General features: G+C 39.9%; 1 protein-coding gene across 1 annotated transcript in view; it reads left to right on the top strand.

Moving 5' to 3' along the window:
* The window catches only part of SUN3 (Sad1 and UNC84 domain containing 3), a 30,989-nt gene extending 10,279 nt beyond the window's left edge, over nucleotides 1-20,710 (top strand). The window contains exons 4-8 of the mRNA XM_023544204.2: nucleotides 2,583-2,698; nucleotides 7,098-7,272; nucleotides 10,014-10,039; nucleotides 18,914-19,006; nucleotides 20,482-20,710. Coding sequence (XP_023399972.2) covers nucleotides 2,583-2,698; nucleotides 7,098-7,272; nucleotides 10,014-10,039; nucleotides 18,914-19,006; nucleotides 20,482-20,601 — 530 coding nt within the window. The 3' untranslated portion in view covers nucleotides 20,602-20,710. The remainder of the gene's footprint in view (nucleotides 1-2,582; nucleotides 2,699-7,097; nucleotides 7,273-10,013; nucleotides 10,040-18,913; nucleotides 19,007-20,481) is intronic.
* The last annotated feature ends 7,081 nt before the right edge of the window (nucleotides 20,711-27,791 follow it).

Below are 27,791 nucleotides of genomic sequence, written 5' to 3' on the forward strand. Positions count from 1 at the left end.
TTTACACACCAACTACTAATGCCAAAGATGAAGAAATTGAAGATTTTTACCAACTTCTGCAGTCTGGAATTGATCAAATATGCAGTCAAGATGCATTGATAATTACTGGGGATCAGAATCTGAAAGTTGGAAAGAAAGAAGGATCTGTAGTTGGAAAATATGGCCTTGGTGATAGAAATGACACTGAGATTACATGGCAGAATTTTGCAAGACCAACAACCTATTCATTAGAAATACCTTTTTTCAACAACATAAACAAGCCTCCAGTTGCAATATTGAAGGACTCTGTTGGCAAAATATTGAACGAATGAGGAAGCATCAAAAGAAGGTGGAAAGAACGTACAGTGTACCAAAAAGAATTGGTCAAGGTTCAACCATTTCAGGAGGTAGCATATGACCATGAACCAGTGGTATTGAAGGAAGAAGTCCAAGCTACACTGAAGGCATTGGTGAAAAACAATGTTCGAGTGATTGGCAGAATACCAATTGACATGTTTTAACAAATGGATGCAACACCAGAAGCACTCACTCATCTACGTCAAGATATTTGGAAGACAGTTACTTGGCCAATTGACTGGAAGAGATCCATTGTGCCCGTTCAAAAGAAAGGTGATCCCACAGGATGAGGAAATTATTGAACAATATCGTTAATATTACGTACAAATAAAATTTTGCTGAAGATAATTCAAAAATGGTTGCTGCAGTACATCAACAGGGAATTGCTAGAAGTTCAAGCCAGACTCAGAAGAGGATGTGGAACAAAGGGTATCATTGCTGATGTTAGATGGATCCTGGCTGAAAGCACAGAATACCAGAAATATGTTTACCTGTGTTTATTGACTGTGCAGAGGTATTCAGCTGTGTGGATCATAACAAATTATGGATAACATTGCAAAGAATGGGAATTCCAGAATACTTAATTGTGCTCATGAGGAACTTGTACATAGGCCAAGGGGCAGTCATTTGAAAAGAACAGGGGTATACTGCGTGGTTTAAAATCAGGAAAAGTGTGAGTTTGGGCTGTATCCTTTCACCATATTTATTCAATCTGTATGCTGGGTAAATAATCCAAAAACCTGAAATATATGACGAAGAACCTGGCATCAATATTGGAGGAAGACTTTTTAACAACCTGCAATATGCAGATGACATGACCTTGCTTGCTTAAAGTGAAGAGGACTTGAAGCACTTACTGATGAAGATCTAAGACTATACCCTTCATACCTAAACATAAAGAAAACAAAAATCCTCACAACTGGACCAATAAGCAACATCAAGATAAACGGAGAAAATATTGAAGTTGTCAGAGATTTCATTTTACTTGGATCCACAATCCTTGCCCGTAGAAATAAACCTACTATCATTGAGTCAATTCCAACTCAGAGTGACCTTATAGGACAGGGCAGAACTGTCCTATAGGGTTTCCAAGGCTATAAATCTTTAAGGAAGCAGACTGCCACATTATTCTCCCACTGAGCGTCTAGTAGGTTCGAGCCACTGACATTTTGGTTAACCACTTTATCCACTGAACCACCACTGAACCTTCCCATGGAAGCAGCAGTCAAGAAATCAAACAACATATTGCATTGGAAAATCTGCTGCAAAAAGACCTTTTATTAAAGTGTTGAAAAGCAAAGATGTCACTCTGTGGATTAAAGTGCTCCTTACCCAAGCCATATTTTCAGTGACATCATATGCATGCGAAAGCTGGACAATGAACAAGGAAGATAGAAGAAGAGTTGCTGCATTTGAATCATGATGTTGGTGAAGAATACTGAACATACCATGGACTGCCAGAAGAACAAAGTCTGCTCCTTAGAAATTAGGATGACGAGACTTCGTCTTACATACTTTGTACATATTATCAGAAGGGACCAATCCCTGGAGGAGGACATCATGCTTGGTAAAGTAGAGGGCCATTGAATAAAGAAGAGTACCCTCAAAGAGTTGGATTGACACAGTGGCTGCAACAATGGGCTCAAACATAACAATGATCATGAGGATGGTGCAGGATCAGGCAGTGTTTCATTCTGTTGTACATAGGAATTCACTTAATGGCAAATAATAACACTAACAACATTGTGTGACACAAATTGTTCTTGACTACTACCAAAAGGTTGGCAGTTCAAATCCACCCAGAAGCTCCAGGAAAGAAAGAATGAGATTACAACTACTGAATACCCTACGGAAAGCAGTATTACTCTGAAACAGGTGGGGTAGCCATGAGTCAGGATTTATTCGAAGGCAGTAAGTTTGGCTTGATTATGTATGTTTTTAGGTAAAAAAAATCCATATAATATTGCTGTCTATAAATCAGTTGTTCCAGAATCTGATTTTTTATAATACTAGTTTCAGAAATGTTGTGAAATAGGCAGAGCAGACGTTACCTCCTCAAGGTGATAACATTTCTGTGATAATGAAAACTGAAGGTCAGACTTTTCTCATCAGTTCCTTAACAGGAATCTCAACTCATTTGTAATTTACCCAACAGTAGTTTTCCAAGAACATTGTTAAAATCCAAATGGTATATTTTGAATTGAGTGTACATTTTTTTTATTTTAAAGCTTATTTTCTAATTTTAGGAGCCTCCATCATTGAAGCTGGAACTTCGGAAAGTTACAAAAATGATAAGGCAAAATTGTACTGGCATGGGATAGGATTCTTAAATTATGAAATGCCTCCAGATATTATCCTTCAGGTAAAAGCTAAGTTAAGAATAACTCATTTGTATTTTAGGATTTTATTCTTATTATTTATCGTGAAATTATTGATGTTTAAAATGGAGGCAATTTAAGATTCTCCAAACTTGTTTTAGGATCTGAAATGATCTTGTTATGTTTTTATAGTCATTAAACTGCACGAATTATTTTTCATTTTACAGTTATTTATTTATTATGAACAAGAAACTAGATTATTTTTCAAATACAACAGATAAATTCCACATTCTTTTCTTTAAACTGATTTGTGGACTCCCTTGAAATCTTTGGTGATTTAACAAACATTTACTGAATTTTCATGCCCCCTATGGAAACCCTGGTGGCGTAGTGGTTAAGATTTCAGCTGCCAACCAAAAGGTCGGCAGTTTAAAATCTACCAGGTGCTCCTTGGAAACCCAGTAGGACAGTTCTACTCTGTCCTGTAGGGTCGTTATGAGTTGGAATCGACTCAATGGCAACAGGTTGTTGTTTTTTTTGATGTGTCAGTACTGTACTAAGTGTTTTTTAGGCCAAGAAACTGCTTGTTAAGTCTGATTATAATGGAAAATTTCCAGATAAGATTACCATCCAACCTCTCAGTTCAATTCTAAGGGCAGTAAATGCTAACAGATAGTAGAACACTTCTGAACTGTTATCCCAAGCTTGAGGTTAGTTTCAAATTTAAGAAGTACCTTCAAGGGCAAACCCATGAGTCTCATTCCAGTCTATAATCTAGACCTAGAAAATGGTAGACATAATTAAAAAATATATATATTGTGAAACAATATATATAACATAAAACTTTCCACTCTAACCATTTTTAAGTGTACAATTCAGTGACATTAATTACCCTCACAGTATGGTAAACCACCATCCACTTTCAAAGCTTTTCTATCACCTAAAAAAGAAAATCAGTGCCCTTCAAACAATAACTGATCATTCCTCCCTCCCCCCAGCTCCTGGTAACCACAGATACACTTTTGTCTCCATGTGTTTGCGTATTCTTGCTACTTCACATAAGTGAGATTATACTGTATTTGTTCCCCCTTGTCTGACGTATTTCATTCAGCACAATACTGTCAAGGGCCATCCATGTCACAGCACATATTAAACTTCAGTCCTACCTATGGCTGAACAACATTCCCTCACAAGTATAGCAATCACTGTACTTACGTACTGGGAAGGATTTAACAGTCTGCCATTTTGGTATTTGTTTTATATGTGTCTTATACTTTTTTTGTACCCTCTTTCCTCCCATACTGCCTTCTTTTGTGTTTAGTGAATTGTTTGTACTGGACTATTTTGATTATCATTTCTTTATGTGAAAATTTTCAAGATGCTTTCATCATGATTACCATGGGGATTACTTAATATCCTAAATGTAACAATAAAGTTTAAATTGATACCGACTTAAAACCTACAATAACATATAAAAATTTTTTTCCTATATGGCTATGTCTCTCCTTTTATGTTGTTGTTGTCATCAAAAATTACATCTTTATACATTGTGTGCCCAATAACATAAATTTATAATATTTTTATGCTTTAGTTTTTTAGTTTGAGGTTTTTTTTGGGGGGGAAGTTATGAGTTATAAACCAAAAATATAGTAAATTTGTGTCTATATTTATCCATGAAATTGCCTTTACTGCAGGTCTTTGTGTCTTTATACAGCTTCAAGTCACTATCTAGTGTACTTTCATTTCAACCTGAAGGACTCCCTTTAGTATTTCTTGTAGCAACATTTCTTATAGGGCAGGTCTTTTGGTAACAAGCTCCTTTAGCTTTTGTTTATCTGAGTATGTCTTATTTTTGCCCTCATTTTTAAGGACGGTTTTGCCAGATACAGAATTCTTGGGTTTTTGTTATTTTTTTTCTTTCAGTGCTTTAAATATGTCATCCCACTGACTTCTGGCCTCCATGAGTTCTGAGGAGAAATCAGGGCTTAATCTCATTGAATGTCCCTTATATATGCTGATTTGCTTCACTCTTGCTGCTTTCAAAATTCTCTCATTATCTTTGGTTTTTGACAGTTTGAGTATAATATGTGTTAGTGTGGCTGTCTTTGGGTTTATCCTACTTGGAGTTTGCTGAGGTTCTTGGATATGTGGTTTCGTGACTTCAAATTTGGGAAGTTTTCAGGCTTTATTTCTTCAAATATTCTTTCTACCCTTTTCTCTGTTTTCTCCTTCTGGGACTCCCATAATTCATATGTTGGTCCACTTGGTGGTATCTTACAGGCCCCGTAGGCTCATTTTTCTTTATGTTTCTTAAACTGGGTCATTTCAATTGTTCTGTGCTCAAATTTTCTGATTCTTCTGCTCACTCAAATCTATTGTTGAGCACCTCTAGTAAATTTTCATTTCAGTTTTTGTACTTTTCAGCTCCAAAATTTCTATTTAGATTCTTTTTATAATTTCTATCTCTTTATAAATATTCCCGTTTTGCTTGTGCATTGCTTTCCTGATATCCTTTAGTTTTTTGTCCATATTTTCCTTTAGCTCTTTGACAGTATTTAAGACAGTTGTTTTAAAATCTTTATCTAGTAAGTCCAGTGTCTTAGCTTTTTTGGCAATGATTTCTATTGCTTTATTTTGTTTTTTTGAATGGACCATTCTTTCCTATTTCTCTGTATGCTTTATGATTTTTTGTTGAAAAATAGTACATCTGATTAATGTAGCGTGGCAATTCTGGAGATCAAATTCTCTCCCTTCCTCAGGGTTTTCGGGCTCTGTTCTCTTTTTTTTCTGTCCTTCCTTTTTTTTTTTTTTATTGTTGAACTCTGTAATAGCCCATTGGTTTAGTGACTTTTCCCAACTATTTTTGCGAAGACTGAATTACACAGTTTGTGTGTTCACTGAAGTCTCTCTTCTGTTAGCTTGTACTCAGGTATTGCTTGACTGAAATTTCCTTGAATGTCAGGAGTTGAAAACAAAGTATAAAAAATGATAAGTAAAGAAAAACAAGAAAACAAAGCCATAAGCAACAAAAAACAATCACCTCTTGGATTCTTTGCAGGTTGGCTCTGTGCTGGGTTACTCTTTCAATACCTAGATAGTCTTAGACTGGGTTTAGGGGTCAGCCTGAAGTGAAAAATTAGGATTTTTTTATGTGTTTTCTAGGCATGCATCTTGCCAGGACATCTGTGTGGCTTTCTAAATTCCCCAGTATATGCTGATACTTCTGAATACTCCAACTTCTCAAAGAACCTCTCTTCTGGCTCCTTGACCTTAGCCCTAAGCTTTGTATTGTGTGTCTCAGTTCCCCTCTTGGGCCCCAATCTGTTCATCCATCCCCTCCTTCCCCCTGCATTACCTCCAAGATGGATAAACAGAGATGCATGCTTTGCTTCAGTCTTTACACAGTCAGCCTACAGCTTCAAACAGACAAACAATAGTTTGTGCATAAGGTATGATTTGTTCCCTTCAGATTCTAGGATCAGGGTCCCAAATTGGAAACGTAGGCTGCTATTTCAAGCCAGCTGCTAGGCCAGATCAGGGGAGGGGTATGATCTAGTAACAAAAAGCTACAAAGTATTCCTACCATTAGTTGACATTGCCTTTTTCTTGACTGAGCATTTGCTTGGTTGCCATAGACCTCTGACTTTTTACCAGAGTTCTGAGAGTTTCTACTTGTTTTTAATATTACTTTGAGGATGGAAGCATGTAGTTTATTACTCCACCATCTTATGATGTTTAGTAGTAATAGACATCATTTTTCTTCTTTATCACCAGCCCCAGCATCACCATCATATCACCATTATATTTATTACCACTACCCGCACTACTGCCATTACCACTACCACATTTACCACTGCCACTTCCACTATCACTACAATCATCACGACCACCACCATTATAACCATCACCATTGCCTCCACCACCGCCATTACTCCAATGATAACTGCCACCACTATCACCACCACCATCATCATCACTATACCCTCTAGCTGCCCTCTAGCAGCTTACACTCTAACTAGAATAATGAAAGAAAACATGCTTATGTAATTAAGGGCTCTATTTGATATAAGGAAACCCTGGTGGCATAGTGGTTAAGTGCTATGGCTGCTAACCAAAAGGTCAGCAGTTTGAATCTGCCAAGCACTCCTTGGAAACTCTATGGGGCAGTTCTACTCTGTGCTATATGGTCGCTATGAGTCGGAATTGACTCGACAGCAGTAGGTTTGATATAAGCATAAAGTGCTCTGGAAAAACAAAAGAGAGGGCCCTTTAGCTAAGCCTAGGGGTGTCACTGAAGTTTTCCAGTTTGGTATGTATCCTGCACAATGCCTTCATATGACTAGGCACAAGATAAACTTGCAGTAAATAGTGATCCTTTGGTTAATGTTTTGGGAGTGGATTGACAAAAACAGGCAACAGATTAACTTTGTGTTTTCTTTCCAGCCAGATGTCCACCCTGGGAAGTGCTGGGCTTTTGCAGGCTCCCAGGGGCATACCCTCATTAAGCTTGCCAAGAAGATTGTACCAACTGCTGTTACCATGGAGCATATCTCAGAGAAGATCTCTCCCTCAGGAAACATCTCCAGTGCACCCAGAGAATTTTCTGTCTATGTGAGAAGTTCTCTAAATCTGTTATTAACAGTAGGTTATGACAGAAGGTGGTTGGCTAGGAGTTAGGAGCTGGGGGTCTCATCTTGACTGTCCATGTAAACTACTGTATCATTTGAGAAACTCACTTAATTTCTTGGACCTGTTTTCTCATTTGTAAAGTGAGAAGTTTGGGCCAGATGATTTCTTTTGACTTTTATCAAAGTTATATACATGCACAATTTAAAATATCAAGTATTTTTATACATCTTATAATGAAACACTGAGGTCCTCTGTAGCACTTCTCCCCACCCCCAGTTCTCATTCCATACAAATGTTTTCTTACAATTTTAGCTATTTACTTTGGGTACTTGTCTCTATATTTGGAGCCCTGGGGGTGCAGTGGTTAAGAGCTTGGCTGCTAACCAAAAAGTTAGCAGTTTGAATCCACCAGCCACTTCTTGGAAACCCTATGGGACAGTTCTACTCTGTCCTATAGGTCGCTATGAGTTGGAATTGGCTGGATGGCAACAGGTTTGGTTTGGTTTTGATCTCTATATTTGCTCTTAGTACAATTTCTTAATTTTCCAGTTTTGGTTATCGTCTACTGACCTCTTTCTATGCAAAATGAGGATATTTCTCTTACTTTACTCCCCCATCATCCCAATATGTTTGTATTTTACTTTTTAACAACTTAATAGAGATATAAATCACATACTACACACATTTTACCCTTTTAAAGTGTGAAATTCGGTAGCTTTTAGTACATTCACAGAGTTGTGCATCCATGCATGATCAATTTTAGAACATTTCCATCACCCCAGAAGAAACTCTGGCTCTCTTATCCATCACCTTCTACCTCTCTCATCTCCTTCCCCCAGCCCTCACCAAAAAAAAAAAAAACCTAACCAGTTGCTATCTAGTCAACTTCAATTATGATGATCCCACATGTTGTAGAGAAAGACTGTGCTCCATAGGGTTTCCAAGGCCTTTGGAAGCAGATCAGTAGGCCTTTCTTCTGAGTCACCTTTGAGGGAGTTCAAACTACCAATCTTTTTGATTAATAATTTGTGCCACCCAAGGACTCCTGGATAACCATTAATGTAATTTCTCTATAGATTTTCCTTTTTCTAGATATTTCATATAAATGGAATCATATAACATTACTTAGCATAATGTTTTCAAGGTTCATCCATGTTGTAGCATGTATCAGTACTTCATTTATTTTGATTGCTGAATAATATTCTATTGTATGTATACACCACATTGTATTTATCCATTCATCAGTTAATGAATATTTGGTTTGTTTCCTTTTTGTTTTTATTTATCTTTGGCTATTACGAATAATGATGCTATGGTGCAATGGATTACTTAATATGGCCCTTCTACCAATAGTCTTGAATGACTGGGTGGGACTATGCAAATAAGGTATATGGAATCCTAATGAGGAGATTGGTCAGTTTTACCATTCCACTAGGCTTAAAGAGAGACACTGAGTGAAACAGAGTCGTAGATGTAACATGGAAGACAGAGAGGGAGAGCTGTAACACAGGAGATGGCAAGAAGCAGCAGCAGAGAAATGACGGCAGCAGAACCAGGAGACTGCAAGAGACCATAGAAGGCTATAGGAGACTGGCAAGAGATGGTGCAGTGGGTTTTCCAGCCCATGGAGTGAGAAAGTTGAGCACCTTTGCGCAGGAGGCTTGCTGGCAGAGTAGGGTGCATCTGGGCACTTGGTGGATCTAGATTTGCCAAACTATGGAGCTAGAGCTGAGCACCTTCAGGCCAGGCTTATTGTTGGAGTGAGGTGCCTTGGGGCACTTATCAGCAGAGCTAAAAGAGCTTTGTAACACTTACTTGAGCAGGGCAGAGTCAGGCCAAGGGGCTGAGGGGCCAATGGCCAGGGAGAGACTTGCCTGTGGGCAAAGCTGAGAAAAGGCTGCCCTGATCAAAGAACTGTATCCTGAGCATTCCTGAACCTGCATTATAACGTGTTACTTCCCTAAAAAAATCCATAATTGTGATTATTGTCTGCGAGTTCTGTGTGGCCATTGCACTGAATTAGCAAATTTAGCAGAGAAGTGGAGTGTGCCATGGAAGGGACAAATGGTGTCAGAATCGGTAAAAAGCTGGTGAGAGGAGGTATGCCTAACCTCCACCTCATAGGAATCAGCCTCAGGCTGTTGATCTTGATTCTTCTTCCCCCTTGTGAAGTTACAGGAGGTCAGATGCCTCTGTCATGCCATTTTTACAGTTCGTGTCAGAAGTGGGATCATTGCAATGGCTCCTGACTCATGGAAGCACAGGACTTTGTAAGAGAAAGAAGGAAGGGGCTTGCGAATTGAAACTTTTGATTCTTATATGGTTACTTTGGGTGTTATCTGTAATGGCTGAAAGGAAAATAAGAGATGTTATGCTGTACTTGTAGGGACAAATGCCGCATCTGGAATTGCTCGGGGCCAGAGCCAGGCCACATAAGAAAGTTAATTGCTAGGAGGCCAGGGTCTACTGGTTCTACCCACCCAGAGGTCCAAGATCATATGCATATGAATTGGAAGATAGTCAAGGAGTGGGGAAGATGAAACTGGAATAATTTGAAGAAGGTTATATGCTTTTTTGAATGTGCTATGGATATTGAATGGTTCTCCTACCTAGTGTTGTAAAGCGGACCTAAGTGTATGCTAGAAATGAATATTGGGTACTATAAATAATGGAGAGTGTGTAAGTCTGTCTTCAGCCGCATTTGATTGGATATGCGAAAAGGGGAACTAGAATATGCCTGTAAGGAAACACAGGCTGTTTGTTTGGATGCAGTAGCTCTGTATATAGAGTATTGGGATCTTAGGCCAAAAACTTGAGCCCCATCCGTGAATTTTACATTTGAAAAGACATGCAGACCTGCCCAGAACTGCTGAGAAAATACAAGATTTGCATTTGAAGGAAGATCTGCAGGAAAAAAAAAAAAGGAAATGACTGTTTTGCTTTTTGATTTCAAGCAAGCAAATAGTTGGCCTTTGGGTGCATTGAAGCAGGAAAAGTCAGTGGCCATCAGAGCCTCCTTCCAGGACCTGACTTTAAAGGGAGCCTGTGAGTAGACAGCCTGGTATGCTCACCTCAGATAACCACCTGGGTCCCCTTAATGAGTGGAAGTGGAGAAAAAGTGACAATGAAAAGATGGGCTGAGTTTGGGCATGTTCCATTGGTACCCGTTGACCTAACCCATGGAGAATAGGGATGAGAGACAAAGAGAAAGGGCTGGATGCTCAGAAGTGCAGGGACTTGTGTGGCCTTCTAAACTTTTAGATAATGCCCATTGACCTAGCCCATATGGGCTAGGGATGAGAGAGAAAGAAGGGGCTGGCTGGTCTGAGTGCTGCTGGGAGGTGTGTATGAACTCCTGAGCCTATGGCTGGTACCTATTGTGACCTAGCTTGAATAACTAGGGATGAGCTGACCAGAACCCGAAAAAAATGATGAGAAAGATGTTTGACACCATGAACTGTTGTAGAGTGCTGCAATTTGATGGCTTGCTCTGGACTAGACTTTGCTTATGCATGCAGATGCTCAAAGTTCCAACAGAAACGTAAGATTCTTAGACCAAGGAACACGCTTGTCTCAGAGTACTGGTTTGATAGGGACAGGTAATTTAAACATTGGCTATCTAAAACAGGGGGAGATAAAGGCATGAAGTGGCTGGCTTACACACTTTCATGAGTGGGCTTATGCCAAAATGAGGGAGACAAGGGAAGGTCTCCCCTGAGTGGTTTCCTCTTTTCCTGATAGATCTGGGGAAAAGAGAGTGGGGGAAGATGTTGATAGAATTATATGACTCAGCTGTGAGTGTTGATTGTTAACAGGGTTAATTGTGATTGTAAAAACTGTAATTGTAGAAGCTGCAAGTGTAAAAGGGTGAACTAAGGGGGAGGCACTGCTGGACTGGAGTACAATGGCAGAACTTAAAGTTTCCTAAAAGTTTTGCTATGCTGATACCTAGTGAGGTTCAGAGCAAGGGAATAATCTCTCGGTTAAATTTTATCAGGGGCCATAGAAGGTGAAGATGAGATGAGTTTTTGGAGAACCTGACCAGATCAGATGGATACCTGCAGCAGATCTGAGTGGCTAGTACCTTAGTAATCTCACCCTCAGGACTCTGCCCTACTGAAGGACTAATTGTTAATGGCTGTTTTGAACTGGTAAAATGATTGGGAGGGGAAAGCTAATCCTTCAAGTGTGAAAGAGCAAATGGCTAGAAGAGCTGGGGGTGGCCTGCAGTGCAATGAATTACTTAATATGGCCCTTCTAGCCATAGTCTTGTAACTCCTACTAAATGACTGAGTGGGACTACGCAGATGAGATGTACGGAACCCTAACAAGGGGATTGGTCAGTTTTGCCATCCCTCTAGGCTTTAAAGGAGACAGTGAGAGAGAGAGAGAGTAGAAGCTGTAAAACAGAAGACACTGGAGATGGCGAGAAGCAGCGGTAGAGAAATGGTGTCAGCAGAACTAGGAGACCTGCAGAGGCCTGAAGGAGACCACAGGTGACTGCAGAAGATCAACAGGAAACAGCGCAGTGGACCTCCCAGCCCAAAGAGCAATGAAGCAGAGTGCCTTAGGGCAGAAGGCTTGAGGGTGGAGTAGTGTGCTTCTGGGCACTTGGTGGAGCTAGGTTTGCCAACCCATGGAGCTAGAGCTGAGTACCTTCAGTTTGAGGTTTATTGGCAGAATTGGGTGAGTCTAAGCACTTAACAGCAGAGCTAAAAGAGCTTTGTAACACTTGCTCAAGCAGGACAGAGGCCAGACCGAGGGGCTGAGGGGCCAATGGCCCGGGAGAGACCTGCCTGCCGGCATATCTGAGAAGAGGCTGTCCTGATTGAAGAACTGTATCCTGAGTGTTCCTGAACCTGGATTTTAACCTGTTACTTCCCTAAAAAAACCCATAATTATGATTGTTTGTGAGTTCTATGTGGCCATAGTAACAAATTATCAAACTCAGCAGAGAAGTAGAATGTGCCATGGAAGGGACAGATGGTGTCAGAATTGATCAAAAGGGCTGGTGAGAGGAAGTATGTCTGAGCTCCTCCTTATAGGAGTCAGCCTTGGCCTGTTGATCACGATTCTCCTTCCCCCTTGTGAAGTTAGACGCCCCTGCTACGCCGTTTTTACAGATGCTATGAACATTTGTGCACAAGTATTTGTGTGAATATATGTTTTCATTTTTCTTGGGTATATACCTAGGCACAGAATTGCTGGACCATATGGTAACCTTATGTTTAACATCTGAAGAACTGCCAGACTGTGTATTTTATTTTTGTTTTAGTCAATATTCAGTATTTCCATTGTAACAATGTGAATAATATTGTTCTCAGTTGCGTCAAATAGTGTACTCAAATCTTGTTTGTTTTTTTTGATGTTCCTAAAGTTAATTGCCTCATTTTTATTTAATTTACTTAGTTTTCTGTATTCCTTTCACTAAACCATAATCAAACCCTTCTCCAGAAATGTAAATATCCTCCCATTATACTCATTGATATTAGATAATAAATTTCATTTTTTTGAGAGTTTACTTCTGATACCCTCTACCCTTCTGCCCCAGTTTGGCTGTGTGCCAGCTAGGCCTAATACACAGCTGTTAATCATGAGATTTCATTTCAGCATCCTGAGGCTCTGACTTACATTTATTATTTAAAAAAAAAAATAATACTTTCTTCTCTTGTTTTCCTACTCTAATTTTGTTCCAACTGCTGGAAGATTTTCTTAGTATAGATTTTGATCCCTATGTTGAACTTTTCATTTCTGCTATCATGATTATGATTTCTAAGATTATGATTTCTTTTTGTTTCTGTGAACATTTCCTCTTGTAGAGTTTAAATTTTTTCTTACATGGATATCTTCTCTTATATCTCTGAAGATATTAATTTAGTTTTGTTTTATTTTCTTCTGCTCCCTTTCCTGTCTTTATTTCCAAGTACCATTTTGCTTATGTGGTATCTGTGTATCTTGTTAGATAGTTTTCTCAAATATTTGTTGATGCTTGTCTGTCTGAATTTAAGAACTGAGGAGGTGACTCCAAAAGGTGGAATAGTCAGATGCTTCCTGTCATCCCTCTTACAACAAATACCTGAAAAACGAGTGAATTGATTACATATGACAGCCTAGGAGGCCTTATCATCAGAGACAAACCTGAAGAGTTGGGCTGAGCTACAGGGAAAGGAGAGGCAATTCAAAAGCAGAGAAGAAGTACCAGTTGCAAGGTTGCCTGCACCCTGCTGCCTGAGCTGGATGGTGCATGCAGGCTGCGGTGAGCAGTAGGGTTCGGGATGCATTTCATCACATAGGGTAAGGCCAGGCAGCAACTAGTCTGTACGAGCCCCTGGAGCTGGGTGGAAGTGACACTGGACTTGTGAAAGTTAAGTGCAAGTGTCTTACTTACTGTGTGGGGGTAAAATAACCCCTCCCCCTTCGGAAGTTTCACAGCAGAGAAGTGTCTCTTTCCCCTCATCCACCCCCCGCCCTACTCCCCTCTGACACCAGTCTGGCAGTATTCAGCAACTACCATGCCCCCTAAGCCAAAACTCAGGGCTATCTGTACCCAAACCAGTCATGTGGCTTTAAAAAAAACACTATGCTCCCTAAGCTGGGAACTCAGGGCAGGTCAGGAGGCCCTGCCCCCTTGCCTAGGCACTGGCATAAAGGGATCATGGACTTGCAGCACCCCTCACCTCTGCTTGGACTTGAGTGGGCTGATTCAACACCAAAGAACCTTCTTAGCATGAAAGAACAGGGTGTACACCTGAAACCTATTTTCAACTTCAGCAGCCAAGGGGGAGTTGCAGATTTGTGACATTTAATACAATCTTGCTTATTAAGCAGAGATCTCACCCACCCACATCAGGGGCCTGGGGGCTGGTGGTACCACCCACTCCATCTAGCCGCCCATGACAGCAGTCTGAGAATAAGTGGTAAATTCCAGTCCCTCCAACCAACAGCATCACGTACCTAAGGATCAGCTGCAATACCCACCTCTCTACGTGCTCTAGGGGACAGGGACATGCCCCCATCCAGGCACCTGGGGCAGCCACCAGTCTCCTGCCTTGCTCCACACATAGCCCCTTACTGCAGCAAGATACCAGTGCCTGCTCCAAACACCTCTATGCGGCCCAGCCTGTTTAGTACTGTAGGTGAGAGTCTGCACTACGCACTTGGTGACCAGAGACCTGGACACCTGTCCTGAACCTACACAAGTAAACAGACTCCTCAGCTCACACACCTAGTAGCTGCTCTAACCACCTGGAGACAGGATGTGAGAGCTTCAGAGATGCCAGTAATGACAGTAGCTCACATGCCCAGCCTACCTGGGCATATCAAAACAAAACAAAACAAAAAGCTAGGACACAGTAAACAAACATGCAATAAATAAATACAATAACTTGTTGGTGGCTCGGTGATAACAGTCAACATCAAATCACATGAAGAAAAGGTCAAGATGACTCCAACGAGCGACCAGTAAAGAACCAGGAAATCTTCTGGAGGAAGATAAGACCATGGAATTACCCGAGCTAGAATTAAAAAGGTTAATATACAGAACTCTCCAAGAGATCGGGATGGAAATCAGGCAAAATTCAGACCAAGCCAAGAACACACAGACAAAGCAATCCAGGAGTTCAGGAAAACAATATGAGAACAGAATGACAAATTTAATGGGCTGCTAGTACTTAGGAACAATAGACAGTTACTAGAAATACAAAAGATTAACAATAAAATTTCAGAATACAACAGCTCAATAGAAGGTCATAGGAACAAAATTGAGGCAGTAGAAGTCAGAATCAGTGAGACTGAAGAGAAATCCCTTGACACCAATTTATTTGAGGAAAAACTGAAAAAATGGAATTAAAAAAAAAAAGAAAAAAAGCCTAAAAATTACGTGGGACACTATCAAGAGGAAAAGCCTACAAGTGATTGGAGTACCAGAACTGGGGGGGGGGGGGGGGAGGCAGGAGTGGGAGGTAGGGGAATAACAGAAAACACAGAGAATTGTTGAAGATTTGCTGGCAGAAAACTTCCCTGATATGATGAAAGACAAGAAGATATCTATCCAAGAAGCTCAACGAACCCTACACAGGGTAGATCCCAAAAGAAAGTCACTAAGACATAATATAATCAAACTTGCCAAAACCAAAGACAAAGATAGAATTTTGAGAGCAGCTAGGGGTAAACAAAATGTCACCTACAAAGGAGAGTCCTTAAGCTCTGACTACTCAGTAGAAACCATGCAGGCAAGAAGGCAATGGGATGATATGTATAAAGCCTTGAAAGAAAAAAAATTGCCAGCCAATAGTGATATATTCAACAAAACTGTCTCTCAAATACGATGGTGAAATTAGGGCATTTTGAGATAAACAGAAGTTAAGGGAATTGGTAAAAACTGAACTAAAATTACAAAAATATATTAAAGGAAGTCTTCCAGTTAGAGAAACAACAATATCAGATAACAACCCAAGACTAGAACACAGGACAAAGCAACCAGTTATCAACCCAGATAGGGAAGTTGCAAAAACAAGTCAAAGCTAAAAGACTGAAAATAGGGAAACAGAGACATCAATATGTAAATGACAACAACATCGAAATAAAAAAGAGGGAATAGATAGTGTAGTCATAGAACTTCCATATGGAGAGGAAGCTATGGCAACATCAAGAAATAAAAGATTGGCTTAGACTTAGAAAAATAGAGGCAAATTTTAAGGTAACCACAAAAGAAGTGAACAAATCTTCCCCTTCAAAATGAATTTAAGAGCTGAGCCATAAAACAGTGATGGAAAACTCCGCATGCGTGGTAGGGCAACAACGAGTTTCATAGGTAGAATGATCTGGGTGGGCCATTTCATTTGGACACCAGAGCATGGTGTCAGATGAGTTTACCCAGAAAGGACTCCTGCCTAGGAGGCATTAACTTGGCAGACCACATTCTGGGATCTGCTTGGGAGAAGAGGCCCACAGGGCCCACTGCTCAGTGCATAGTGTACAACATAACCAATTATTTTTGTATGGTACTCCCAATGTCAGCTAGAGCTGGGAGGAAGAAGATTGACCTCTGCTGGGCCAGGTGAGGTTCGATTACCTACTAGCGTCTGAAGGTCTAACTGCTCCTTGTAGTGAGTGAGGGAATTTGGGGCTGATCAAGGAAGAAGATAGGGTCACGAGAGCTACACAACAAACTTTTATTGCATTGACAGCTGCATGCAGAGGTGGATCTCCACGGCAGGAGATCTTCCAGATGCAAGTGGTGCACAGAACCACCAGGAGAGGATAAAAGCATGAACACCCCTCAGAAGAGTAGTTGGTGGGGTGGGGAGGCGGGGGCGGGGGGGGGAACTTATGAGCACCTTACGCAATGTCCTCCTGCGGTGAAGTGGGGAGTCTCTGGGTCATGAGCTCTGAAGAACAGACATAGCTAGAGGCCCTTATAACTAGACAGTTTTATCTTATCTAGGTCTAGCAGATGTTGGACACATTTTCCGGGGGTATGTAAAGCATGCAGGCTCTAACTGGCAAAAAAAAAAAAAAAAAAAAAAACTGCTTATTTGGGCTATTTTAAAAATAACTGGATGTGTAGAAATTTGAATTTAGCATTGATGGGCTTTTTTTTGAATAATGGTCCTCATCAGCTTGCTATGAAGAAGTAAACGACTTGGGGCTACTACACAGAGGCCATCTTTGGCTTATTTATATAACACTCCTTAAAATAATTGTCAACCAACCCTCTGGCTTGGGCCCCTCCTACAGCCCGTCACGGTCTACCCACACCCTGTGCCTCCAAATCCTGGGCCTTTCTGGGGTCCTGTGTTATACGCCAGCCTGTTGCTGGGTCTATTCATAGACAGAGCAGTTGTGTTTTCTCCAGTCTGCTAAATCAGTTACCCTTTGCCCATCTCTAAACTTTTTTGTCTTGGTGTCTACTCCTATTTTTTCCTTTGAGGATTCTATCTAAAGGTCTATCCCACTGGTGGGACTCTCTGGAGAAGGAATCAGCGTTGAATATAGGTGATCAATATACAGGGGCGGATCATCCAATGGACAAGGTACACGTGATGCTTACCTTGCTTACTGGATCATTTGTAGTGAACAATTTCACAGTTTTTCACTACATCATAGACTCTACTTCTAGGTATGGCTGGCATCTCTCTCTCTCCCAGCCCTACAGCACCTTCCTACAGAATCAAAGTCTCTTCAAATTTACAGTCCCTGACAGGGGCGGATGACCCAGTAAGCACAAGTAAGCATGGGCTTACTTGTGCTTACTTACTAATCTGTAGTGAACAATTTCACATGAGTCTCACCACATCAGATGATCTGGTAAGCAAGATGAGCACTGTGCTTACCTTGCTTATTGGATAATCATCCCTGTCAGTAATCAAAACACCTCAAAATTCCATGATTCTGGGGATGCAAAACAAAGATCTTTGATGCAACCCTGCCACTACCAGAGATAGGTATTTCTGAAAAACTTGAGGTTAAGTCGAATTTGACTTAATCAAACCCTTTCTCAGAGAGGTGCACACCAAAAGCCAGAAAAACCAAACCAGTTGCTGTCAAGTCGATTATAACTCATGGTGACCCCGAGTATGTCCAAGTAGGATGTGATCTGCAGGGTTTTTCCTGGCTGATTTTTCAGAGTAGGTCACCGGGCCTTTCTTCCAAGGTACCCCTGGGTAAACTCGAACCTCCAGCCTTTCGGTCAGCAGCCAAGCTTGTTAACTGTTGAGGTGCACAAAACTGCGTGTATTTAGAGGAAACATAGATGAATACTTCAGGCAAGAATTCTTTAGTAAAAAAGACTATGTCTTATCATTTATCTTTTATATTATTTATAAACCAAATTAAATTAAAATAGGGTGATGAAGAAAATGGAAATAAAACAAGCACCCCTTTCTTAACAGGCTACAGGAACTATATGTGGCTTGAGTTATCTATGTAGTTGTGGATACATTAGTTGTAATGCATTTAATTTTTAAAATAAAAGTTGTGTTATAAAGAGTAATGTTTTCATTGTAAAATAGTTCAGCTAATGAACTTGCATTTTTTGTTACTATAATCTTAGGTACCTAACAATAAACTAGATTCACAAAATAATTTCCACTAGTGCATTTTCTCCTCAAAAATCTTTCATTTTCAAAGGCAGTGAAGGACCGTAAAAAGCACAGGGGAAATTGCATACAAATATCACTATTTCTTTTCAGAAATACTACTATTTTCTTTCCATCAACAAAAGCTCGATTTTGGGAGGGAGTTACTTGTACGATAAAAATCCGTCAATTGGATTAAATGGAGCTCATTTTGGAAAACATTAGATCAATGTGGGAATCGTTTCTTGTTTTTTTTAATCTTATTCAATTGAAATATGCCTGATTGCAAATACAGTTATTAGGCTGGGGTTAGCGGTGGGATTTGCCTTATCTTTCTCTCTATGTTGGCCCTGTGATCAGCTTGTGATCCCTCCTGAGTTAAAACGTTTTTGGTACATGCGCCAGGACTAATAGTTACCACGGCACCATGCCCCTGGTGGATACCCAAAGATGTCTGGTGAATTATTGCTCCCTCAGCAGACAACATGTCCCCGTTTATTTCAATCAGGCATCCACTCATTCTAAACTTTATGTCTGATGCTTTCTGTATAGGGCATCTCAAAAGAATGTAAAGGAGAAGAAATTTTCCTAGGCCACTTTATGTACAACAAAAAAGAAACCACTGTTCAAACATTTGGACTCCAGGTAATGAGAGCCCTGGGGAAAAGGTGTGGGTGAGCTTATCACTGGGAGGGATTTGTTGGGGTTGCTTGGTAGAAAGTGGTGTGTGAAAATAATTATGACAAAAACTTGTGTTAAGCAATGCTCTTCTGAATTCTTAGCTCCAATGGCTTAAGTGGATTTTAATGCAAAAGACAGCCAAATTTGAAAGTAGTTTCTAATCCAAACTTTTCCTCATCTGCTATCACCTATTTCCTTCCCTTGATACAATTAAGTTTGATAGTCACTGTTCCATCTTCCTTTGGTAACGTAGGTAAGAATGATAGTGCAATATAAGACGGTTAGATAGAGGCAGAGAGAAACTCAGAGGAAGGCAGTAAATATTTATTACTAGATAATGTAAGCAAAATTTCTTTTCCTAACCCAATGGGAAAGAATGCTAATAAGTTATAAACCCCTTGAAGCTCACTAAGGTGAATAAAATATAGTATATATATATTTTTATTATTTCTCATTAGCCATAGGAAGTAACTGCAGAGATGTAGAAGACAATCTGTACCATGTAAAAACAAATGTTTGATGGTACTTCTTGGCCAATGGTCAGAAAATCAAAGCCAAAAATAAGATACGTGTTAGAAATAAATATAACGTTTCATATTTGATTGCATATTATATGCATTTGGGTTCATGTATGTGTTTTACATTTGATTTCAGAGATGTGTTTCTCTCTCACATACACACGCACACAATCGCCCCCTCCATCCCTGTAGAGTCCACAAGGAGTACTGTGAGGTCATGATGGTGGCAGGGAGAAGAGACTTGGGTATCCAGAGAGCTATATTACCTCCTTGCCCTGTATTTGTTTTTATGGACTCTTTACTTCTAGTATCTTATTTTCTCATCCATTAAACAAGTATTTGAAAATACCTGTGCTAGAAAGGAGAATCTTAATTTCCACTATTCCTAGCATTCATTGGGATTCCTTAAGATGGTGTCTTAGTTTCCTAAAGCTGCCATAAGAAAATATCACAAGGTGAGTGTCTTTAAAAACCAGAAATTTATTTTCTCACAGTTCCGGAGGTTAGAAGTTCAAATCAGGGCATCGGCCACGTTGATTCCTTCTGGGGGCTTTGGGAGAGGAACTGTTCCATGCTGATCCCCTAGTGTCTGGTGGCTGCTGGCCATCTTTGGCGTTCCTTTGCTGCCTGTAGACGCACCTGTCTCTCTCATCACAGGGCATCTATCTTGCCCCTGTGCGTGTGACTGTCCTTCTGTTTTATAAGATGCCACTCAGGAGGAATTAGGATCAGGACGCACCCTACGCCGGTATGATTTGTTAACTGGTAATATCTCCAAAGAAAACCCCTATTTCCCCAAACAAGGTCAAGTTCACTGGTTCAGAGGTTTGGATTTTAACATATATTTTTGGAGAACATATTCTATCCATAAAAGATGGACTTCTTTTTAAGGCATTCATATGATCTTTTCTTGATTTTCAGCATGAAGTTTCTGAATACTTATTATGCGTGAAACTGAAAATTCTCAGCAACTGGGGGCACCCAAATTATACTTGTTTGTATCGATTCAGGGTTCATGGCAACCCAGGAAATCACACCTAGAAAAGCCGCTGTTGGAGGTCAAGCCTGCAGTTTCAAGGATACCCGAGTTTTCTTATTCCATTAGATTATACAGCCCCCTTCGGGAGGGTCAAAAATTAGGAGCAGGAGAGATACTTCAAAGTGGTTCATACTTGCCACACACACACGCACATGCACAATGAATCGATTTTACTAATAAAGAAATATGAAAGTAAATTCAATCTCTTCGTGGCCGTTTAGCTTTTGAGGCTGAGTCACGTTGTTGGAATGCTGAAAAATGAATATGTATTTAGAAGAAGATGGCATTATTCAACTGTGTTTCTTATAATATCATCTTTGCGTTAATTTATTCATTCATCCATACTAGGCATAGATGTCCCTTATCACAACTGTCATTTAACACTGATCTGGAGGTATCAGTCAATGCAATTAGATAAGAGAAGGAAATTGGAGATAAACATCAGGAAGGAGGAGATCTATTTGTGATGATTTAATAAAATCCTTGGAACACAATAAAGTCAGTTGAAAAAACACTATGAACAAGAAGAGACTTCAATCACTGGATATGAAATTATCAGATAAAAACAATATTAATAAATAATGATCGGTTAGAGTGTATAATAATTTACAAAAGTCACAAACAAGATAAAAAATAAGAGAAGAAATCAAAATACGTACATGGAGAAAACTCTAAAACAGCAGCTAATGATTTAAAGAAGTCTTCATTAAATGGAAATACATACTATATCCTTGGATAGGAAAACTCAACTATAAAGATATTAATTCTTCCTAAGTAAATTAATAAATTTCTCTTCATCCCAATTAAAAACCAGAAAACAACTATGAGACAGTTATGAGATATTTAGTGATTGTTGTTAAAAACATTTTTTAATGTGATAATGGTCATGGTGATCCCATGTGTGTCTAAATAGAACTATGCTCCATAGGGTTTTCAATGGCTGATTTTTTGGAAGTAAATCACCAGGCCTTTTTTCTGAGGCATCTCTGGGTGGACTTGAATCTCCAGCCTTTCTGTTAGCAATTAGACTGGTTAATGATAATGGCTGTGTGATTTTGTTATACATACATACATATATATATATATATGGATTCTTATCTTTTATATTTGTATATTTAAATATTTACAGTTGAAATGATGTTTCTGGAATATGTTTTAAAATAATACAGAAGAGGATGATATGGGTGGGAGTATTGATGAAAAACTGGTCACGAATTTATCACTGAAGTTGGGTGCTGGTCCGTGAGGATTTATTATCCTATTCTGTCACATTTATACATGTTTGATATTTTCAATTAAAAAAAAAGTTTTTTAAAAGAATAAAACACACATAAAAAGTAAAAAACAGAATGTTTATGTTTTAAACCAAATTGATTCTAACTTCCATATGGGAATATAAACTTAATAAGAAGCCAGGAAACCCCTGAAAAAAAGACAAGCAACAAAGGAAAATAGTTCCTTGACATGGGTATAAAACAGTAAATTAAACTGCATCCTACTGACACACCAACAGACCAATGGAACATATTATGAAAAGGAAATATGAAATGGACACACATAAAAAGAGGGACACTTATGCTGGGGGAGTAGGGAACCTCTCTGAAGGAAAAGGGATTTGTGTTAGTGGTCCTCAGGCTAAATCATGCCAGGGAATTAAGTGAGAATCAGTGGACTTTCTGAAACACCAGAGGGTCAGAAAGATCACGTGGAGAAAACAATCAGAAAAACCGGGGTGCTGCCGTTGTTTATTCTCCAAGCCTGAGGATGCATGTGGCTTTGATGGGGTGGCTTGAAAACAGCAAAGCCTAGATGAGTATTACTTAGCCCTGATCATAGAAAATCCATCCGTAAGCACAAGTTAAGGTCCTCAGTTCTATCAGACCCCTTCCTTGAGCTGAGTGCCCCTGACAGGGGTGTGTCTACTTATGAAGACTCAGGTCAAGGGAAGCTGCAATCTACTCCTGTGTGTGTTACCACCTAGCTTCAGCTGAGTTTCTAAACTCTATGCTATATGAATCAGAAGCTTTAGCTACTACTACTCTGTGTGTGTGTGTCCTACCTTCCACCTGAAATATTATACCTGTACTGAGAAAGTGGCTTTTTTTATTAACACGTGAAAGCCATATAGTGGGGAGTACTGAGCAAATGAGAGGTGGTTTGTATCTAAAATGAGGCACACATGTGGTACTTTTGAGGCACTAAAAGAAGTTCAAGAGTTTTGCAAAAATGGCATGGCAATGTGCTGAAAAATATAGGCAGTTCTACTTGTGAAAGAGGGTCCTTCCCTTTTTAGTTTCTAACTTCAAGACACATGGCATTTCTCAAACTGAAAGAACTGAAGAAAAATTCGAGCCTCGCGCTGCAATATTGAAGGAGTCTATGGACAAAATATTGAACAACACAAGAAGCATGAAAAGAAGATGGAAGGAATAAACAGTCACTTTGTTCAAAAAGAATTGGTCGACATTTAACCATTTCAGAAGGCAGCATATGATCAAGAACTGATGGTACTGAAGGAAGAAGTCCAAGCTGCACTAAAAGCTTTGGTGACAAACAATGCACCAGGAATTGACAGAATACCAATTGAAGTGTTTCCACAAATGGATGCAAGGCTGGAAGCGCTCACTCCTCTATGCCAAGAAATTTGAAAGACAGCTTCTTGGCCAACTGACTGGAAGAGATCCATATACATGCCTATTCCAAAGAAAGATGACCCAAAGGAATGTGGAAATTATCAAATAATATTGTTAATATTTGTCTTAGTTATCTATTGCTGCAGTTATCTAGTACAGAAACACCACAAGTGGAAAGTTTTAATAAAGAGAAATTTATTTTCTCACAGTTTAGTAGGCTAGAAGTCCAAATTCAGGATGTCAGCTCCAGGGGAAGGGTTTCTCTCTCTGTCAGCTCTGGAGGAAGGTCCTTCTCATCAATCTTCCCCTGGACTAGGAGCTTCTCTGCACAGGAACCCCAGGACCAAAGGGTGCCCTCTGCCCTTGATGCTTCTTTCTTGATGGTATGAGGTCCCCAACTCTGTTTGCTTCCCTTCCTCTTTACCTTTTCTAAGATAAAAGGTGGTGCAGGCCACATCCCAGGGAAAGTCCCTTTACATTGGATCATTGGTCTGAGCAAGGGTGTTACATCCCACCCGAACCCTTTTTAACCACAGGCAGAGATTATGATTTATAACACATAGGAAAATCACAAAATGGAGGTCATCCACACACGGCCTAACCAAGTTGACACATATTTGGGGGTGGGGGGACACAACTCAATTCATTACAATACTACATGCAAGTAAAATTTTGCTGAAGATGATTAAAAAATGATTGCAGTAGTACATCGACAGGGAACTGCCAGAAATTCAAGCTGGACTCAGAAGAGGACGTGGAACACAGGATATCATTATCGATGTCAGATGGATGTTGGCTGAAAGCAGAGAATACCAGAAAGATGTTTACCTGTGTTTTATCACTACTCAAAGGCATCCAACTGTGTGGATCATAACAATTTATGGATAACATTGTGAAGAATCGGAATTCCAGAATACTTGAATGTGCTTGTGCGAAGCCTATATATAGACCAAGAGGCAGTTGTTCAAACAGAACAAGGGGATACTGCATGGTTTAAAATCAGAAAAAGTGGATGTCTTTTCACCATACTTATTGAATCTGTATGCTGAGCAAATAACCTGAGAAGCTGGACTACATGAAGAAGAATGGGGTATCAGGATTGGAGGAAGAGTTATTTACAACCTGTGGTATGTGGATGACATAATCTTGTTTGCTAAAACCACAGAGGGCTTGAAGCATTTACTGATGAAGACCAAAAACTACAGCCTTCAGTACGCATTATACCTCAACATAAAGCAAAAATCCTCACAGCTGGACCAATAATCAACATTATGATAAACGGAGAAAATATTGAAGTTGTTAAGGATTTCATTTTACTTGGATCCATAATCAATACCCATGGATGCTGCAGCCAAGAAATCAAAGGACATATTGCATTGGGCAAATCTGCTGCAAAAGACTTCTTTCAAGTATTAAAAACCAAAGACGTCACTTTGAAGACTAACGTGTGCCTGATCAAAGCCATGGTATTTTCAATAGCCTCATATGCTTGCAAAAGCTGTTAGATGAATAAAGAATCCTAAATTGATGTACTTGAATCATGGTGTGGGTGAAGAATATCAAATATACCATGGACTTCCAGAAGAAGAAACAATTCTGTCTTGGAAGAAGTATAGCCAGTATGCTCCTTAGAAATGAGAATTGTGAGACTTCGTCTCATGTACTTTGGATATGTTATTAGGAGGGACCAGTCCCTGAAGAAGGACATCATGCTTGCTAAAGTGGAGGGTCAGCAAAACAGAGGAAGACTCTCAACACGATAGATTGACATAGTAGCTGCAACAATGGGTTCAAACATTACAACTGTGAGGATGGTGCGGGACCAGGCAGCGTTTTGTTCTGTTGTACATAGGCTCACTATGAATCAGAACTGACTCGATGGTACTTAAGAACAACATTTGTGAAAGCAGATGAAAGATTTTAGACTTTATCTGAGGAGCAATGCCTGTGTAGCCATTGAGGATCTTAGGAAGGGTAATAAGATAAAAATTAGAGTTTAAAAATGTCACTCTCACTGCCACATGGAGAATGGACCAAAGGGATCCAGGGATAGACACAGGATGTCAGTCAGAGAGTTGTCACAGTAGTCCCAGGGGGAATTACGGTCACATAGTGGAAGTAAGTGGGATGGAGAGAGGTGAATGAAATTGAGAGGAGAAGACGGGACCCATTCTGATTCACAAATGGTTGCTATACTTATGGAATACATAATGCATTTTTTTCCAAGCTATCAAAGCGAGACAGTTTGCAAACATTTTTGAGTATTTATGTTAAGCAGTTGAGCTAGATTCCCTTGAGCAATTAATCATGACATGCACCAAATACTTGGCACAGTCAGCTTTCTCACAGGCAGTAATGGTATTGGCATGGTTGACATCCCATTGTGTTCCCTAGGCTCTCCCTAGGTTGGGGAATAGAGTATAGAATTCTGTTTCAACTGGTGAATATTAATTCCAGTGGGGTGGTATAAATTTAGAGCACTGGCTTGAAATCAGGATATGTGGGATCAATTATCAGCTTCAAAGCTAACAAGCTCTGTGATCTTGGAAAGTGTTCTAGCAGAGGCTTTTAGTTATAGGAGAGATGCCCTACAACTAGCACTGTTCAAGTGCCATTTTGTTGTTAGGGCCCTCGGTCTGTTCTGACTCATAGTGACCCCAGATACAACAGAATGAAACACTCCCTGGTCCTGCTTCATCTTCACAATCATTGTTTCGTTTGAGCCCATTGTTGCAGCTACTCTGTCAATTCATCTCATCGAAGTTCTTCCTGTTTTTCGCTAACCCTCTACTTTATTAAGCATGCCCTTCTCCAGGGAGTGGTCCCTTCTGATAACATTTCCAAAGTAGGTGAGATGCAGTCTCGCCATCTTCACTTCCAAGTAGCACTCTGGCTACATTTCTTCCAAGGCAGAGTTGTTCTTTCTTCTGGTAGTCCATCATACATTCATTATTCGTTGCAAACATCATAATTCAAAAGTACTGATTCTTCTTTGGAATTTCTTATTCATTGTGCAGCGTTCACAAGCATATGAAGTGATAGAATATATCACAGTTTGGGTCAGGTGCACCTTAGTCCTCAAAGTGACATCTCTGCATTTTAACAATTGAAAGAGGTCTTTTGCAGCAGATTTGGCCAGCGCAATAGGTAGGTTGATCTCCTGACTGCTGCTTCCATGAGTGTTGATTGTGAATCCAAGTAAAATGGAATCCTTGAAAATTTCAATATTTTCTCCATTTATCATGATGTTGCTTATTGGTCCAGTTGTGAGGATTTTCATTAAAATAGTAAAGGGTTATTCTAAAGTTAGCAGAAGATCATGAGCTATAAGGACAGGCAATGAAATATAGCCAGACCTCATGAGGATAGAGACAAGAGAGTCAGGAGCTGAAGTTGTTCCCTCTCATCACACATGTGGCCAGTATGGCTCTCAACACCAGGGAGGCTCCTTGTGGTAGGTTGTTTAGGGGCCATTCAGTAGGCAGGCCCCTTGGTGATATGAATTTGCTGTTCTTCCCATCTAGAGGGAGAGTCTATTTCTCTAACCCCTTGTATTGAGGCTGGCCTGTGACTTGTTTTGACCAATAAAATGTGACAGAAGTGATGCTGTGGGAGTTCTGAAGCCTAAACCTTACGGGATTTGCAGCTTTCACTCTCTCCTTGAAGTACTGTCCTGAAACCATCAGGTAAAGAAGCTGGACTAGGATTAGAGGCCACATGGAGGAGAACTGGGATGCCATAGGCAACATCCATTGCCAACTGTTCCACAAGTGAGTGAGGCATCCAGCCCATGGGACCTTCCAGATATAAAGGACCAGCCAGATGAGCCCTGGAAGAGATCCATGTTTATACCTATTCCAAAGAAAGGTGATCTAACCGAATTCGGAAATTGTTGAATGATATCATTAACATCACTCACAAGTAAAATTTTGCTGAAGATCATTCAAAAGTGGTTGCAGCAGCACATCAACAGGGAACTGCCAGAAATTCAAGACAGATTCAGAAGAGGATGTGGAACAAGGGATATCATCGCTGATGTCAGACAGATCTTGACTGAAAGCAGAGAATACTAGGAAGATGTTTGCCTGTGTTTTATTGACTATGCAATAGCATTCAAATGTATGGATCATAACAAATTACGGATCACACTGCGAAGAATAGGAATTCCAGAGCACTTAATTGTGCTCATGAGGAAGCTGTACATAGATCAAGAGGCAGTTGTTTGAACAGAATAAGCAGATGTTACACGGTTTAAAGTCAGGAAAGTTGTGCATCAGGGTTGTATCCTTTTACCATACTTATTCAATCTGCTTGCTGAGCAAATAATCTGAAAAGGTGACCTACATGAAGAAGAATGGGGCATCAGGGTTGGAGGAAGACTCATTAACAACCTGCTTTATGCAGATGATACAAACTTGGCTGCTGAAAGTGAAGAGGACTTGAAGCATGCACTGATGAAATCAAAGACTACATCCTTCAGTATGGATTACACCTCAGTATAAAGAAAACAAAAATCCTCACGACCAGACCAACAAGCAATATCATGAGAAATGGAGGAA

The sequence above is a fragment of the Loxodonta africana genome, chromosome 8 (genome assembly GCF_030014295.1).
Source record: "Loxodonta africana isolate mLoxAfr1 chromosome 8, mLoxAfr1.hap2, whole genome shotgun sequence".
Classification (NCBI taxonomy): Eukaryota; Metazoa; Chordata; class Mammalia; order Proboscidea; family Elephantidae; genus Loxodonta; species Loxodonta africana.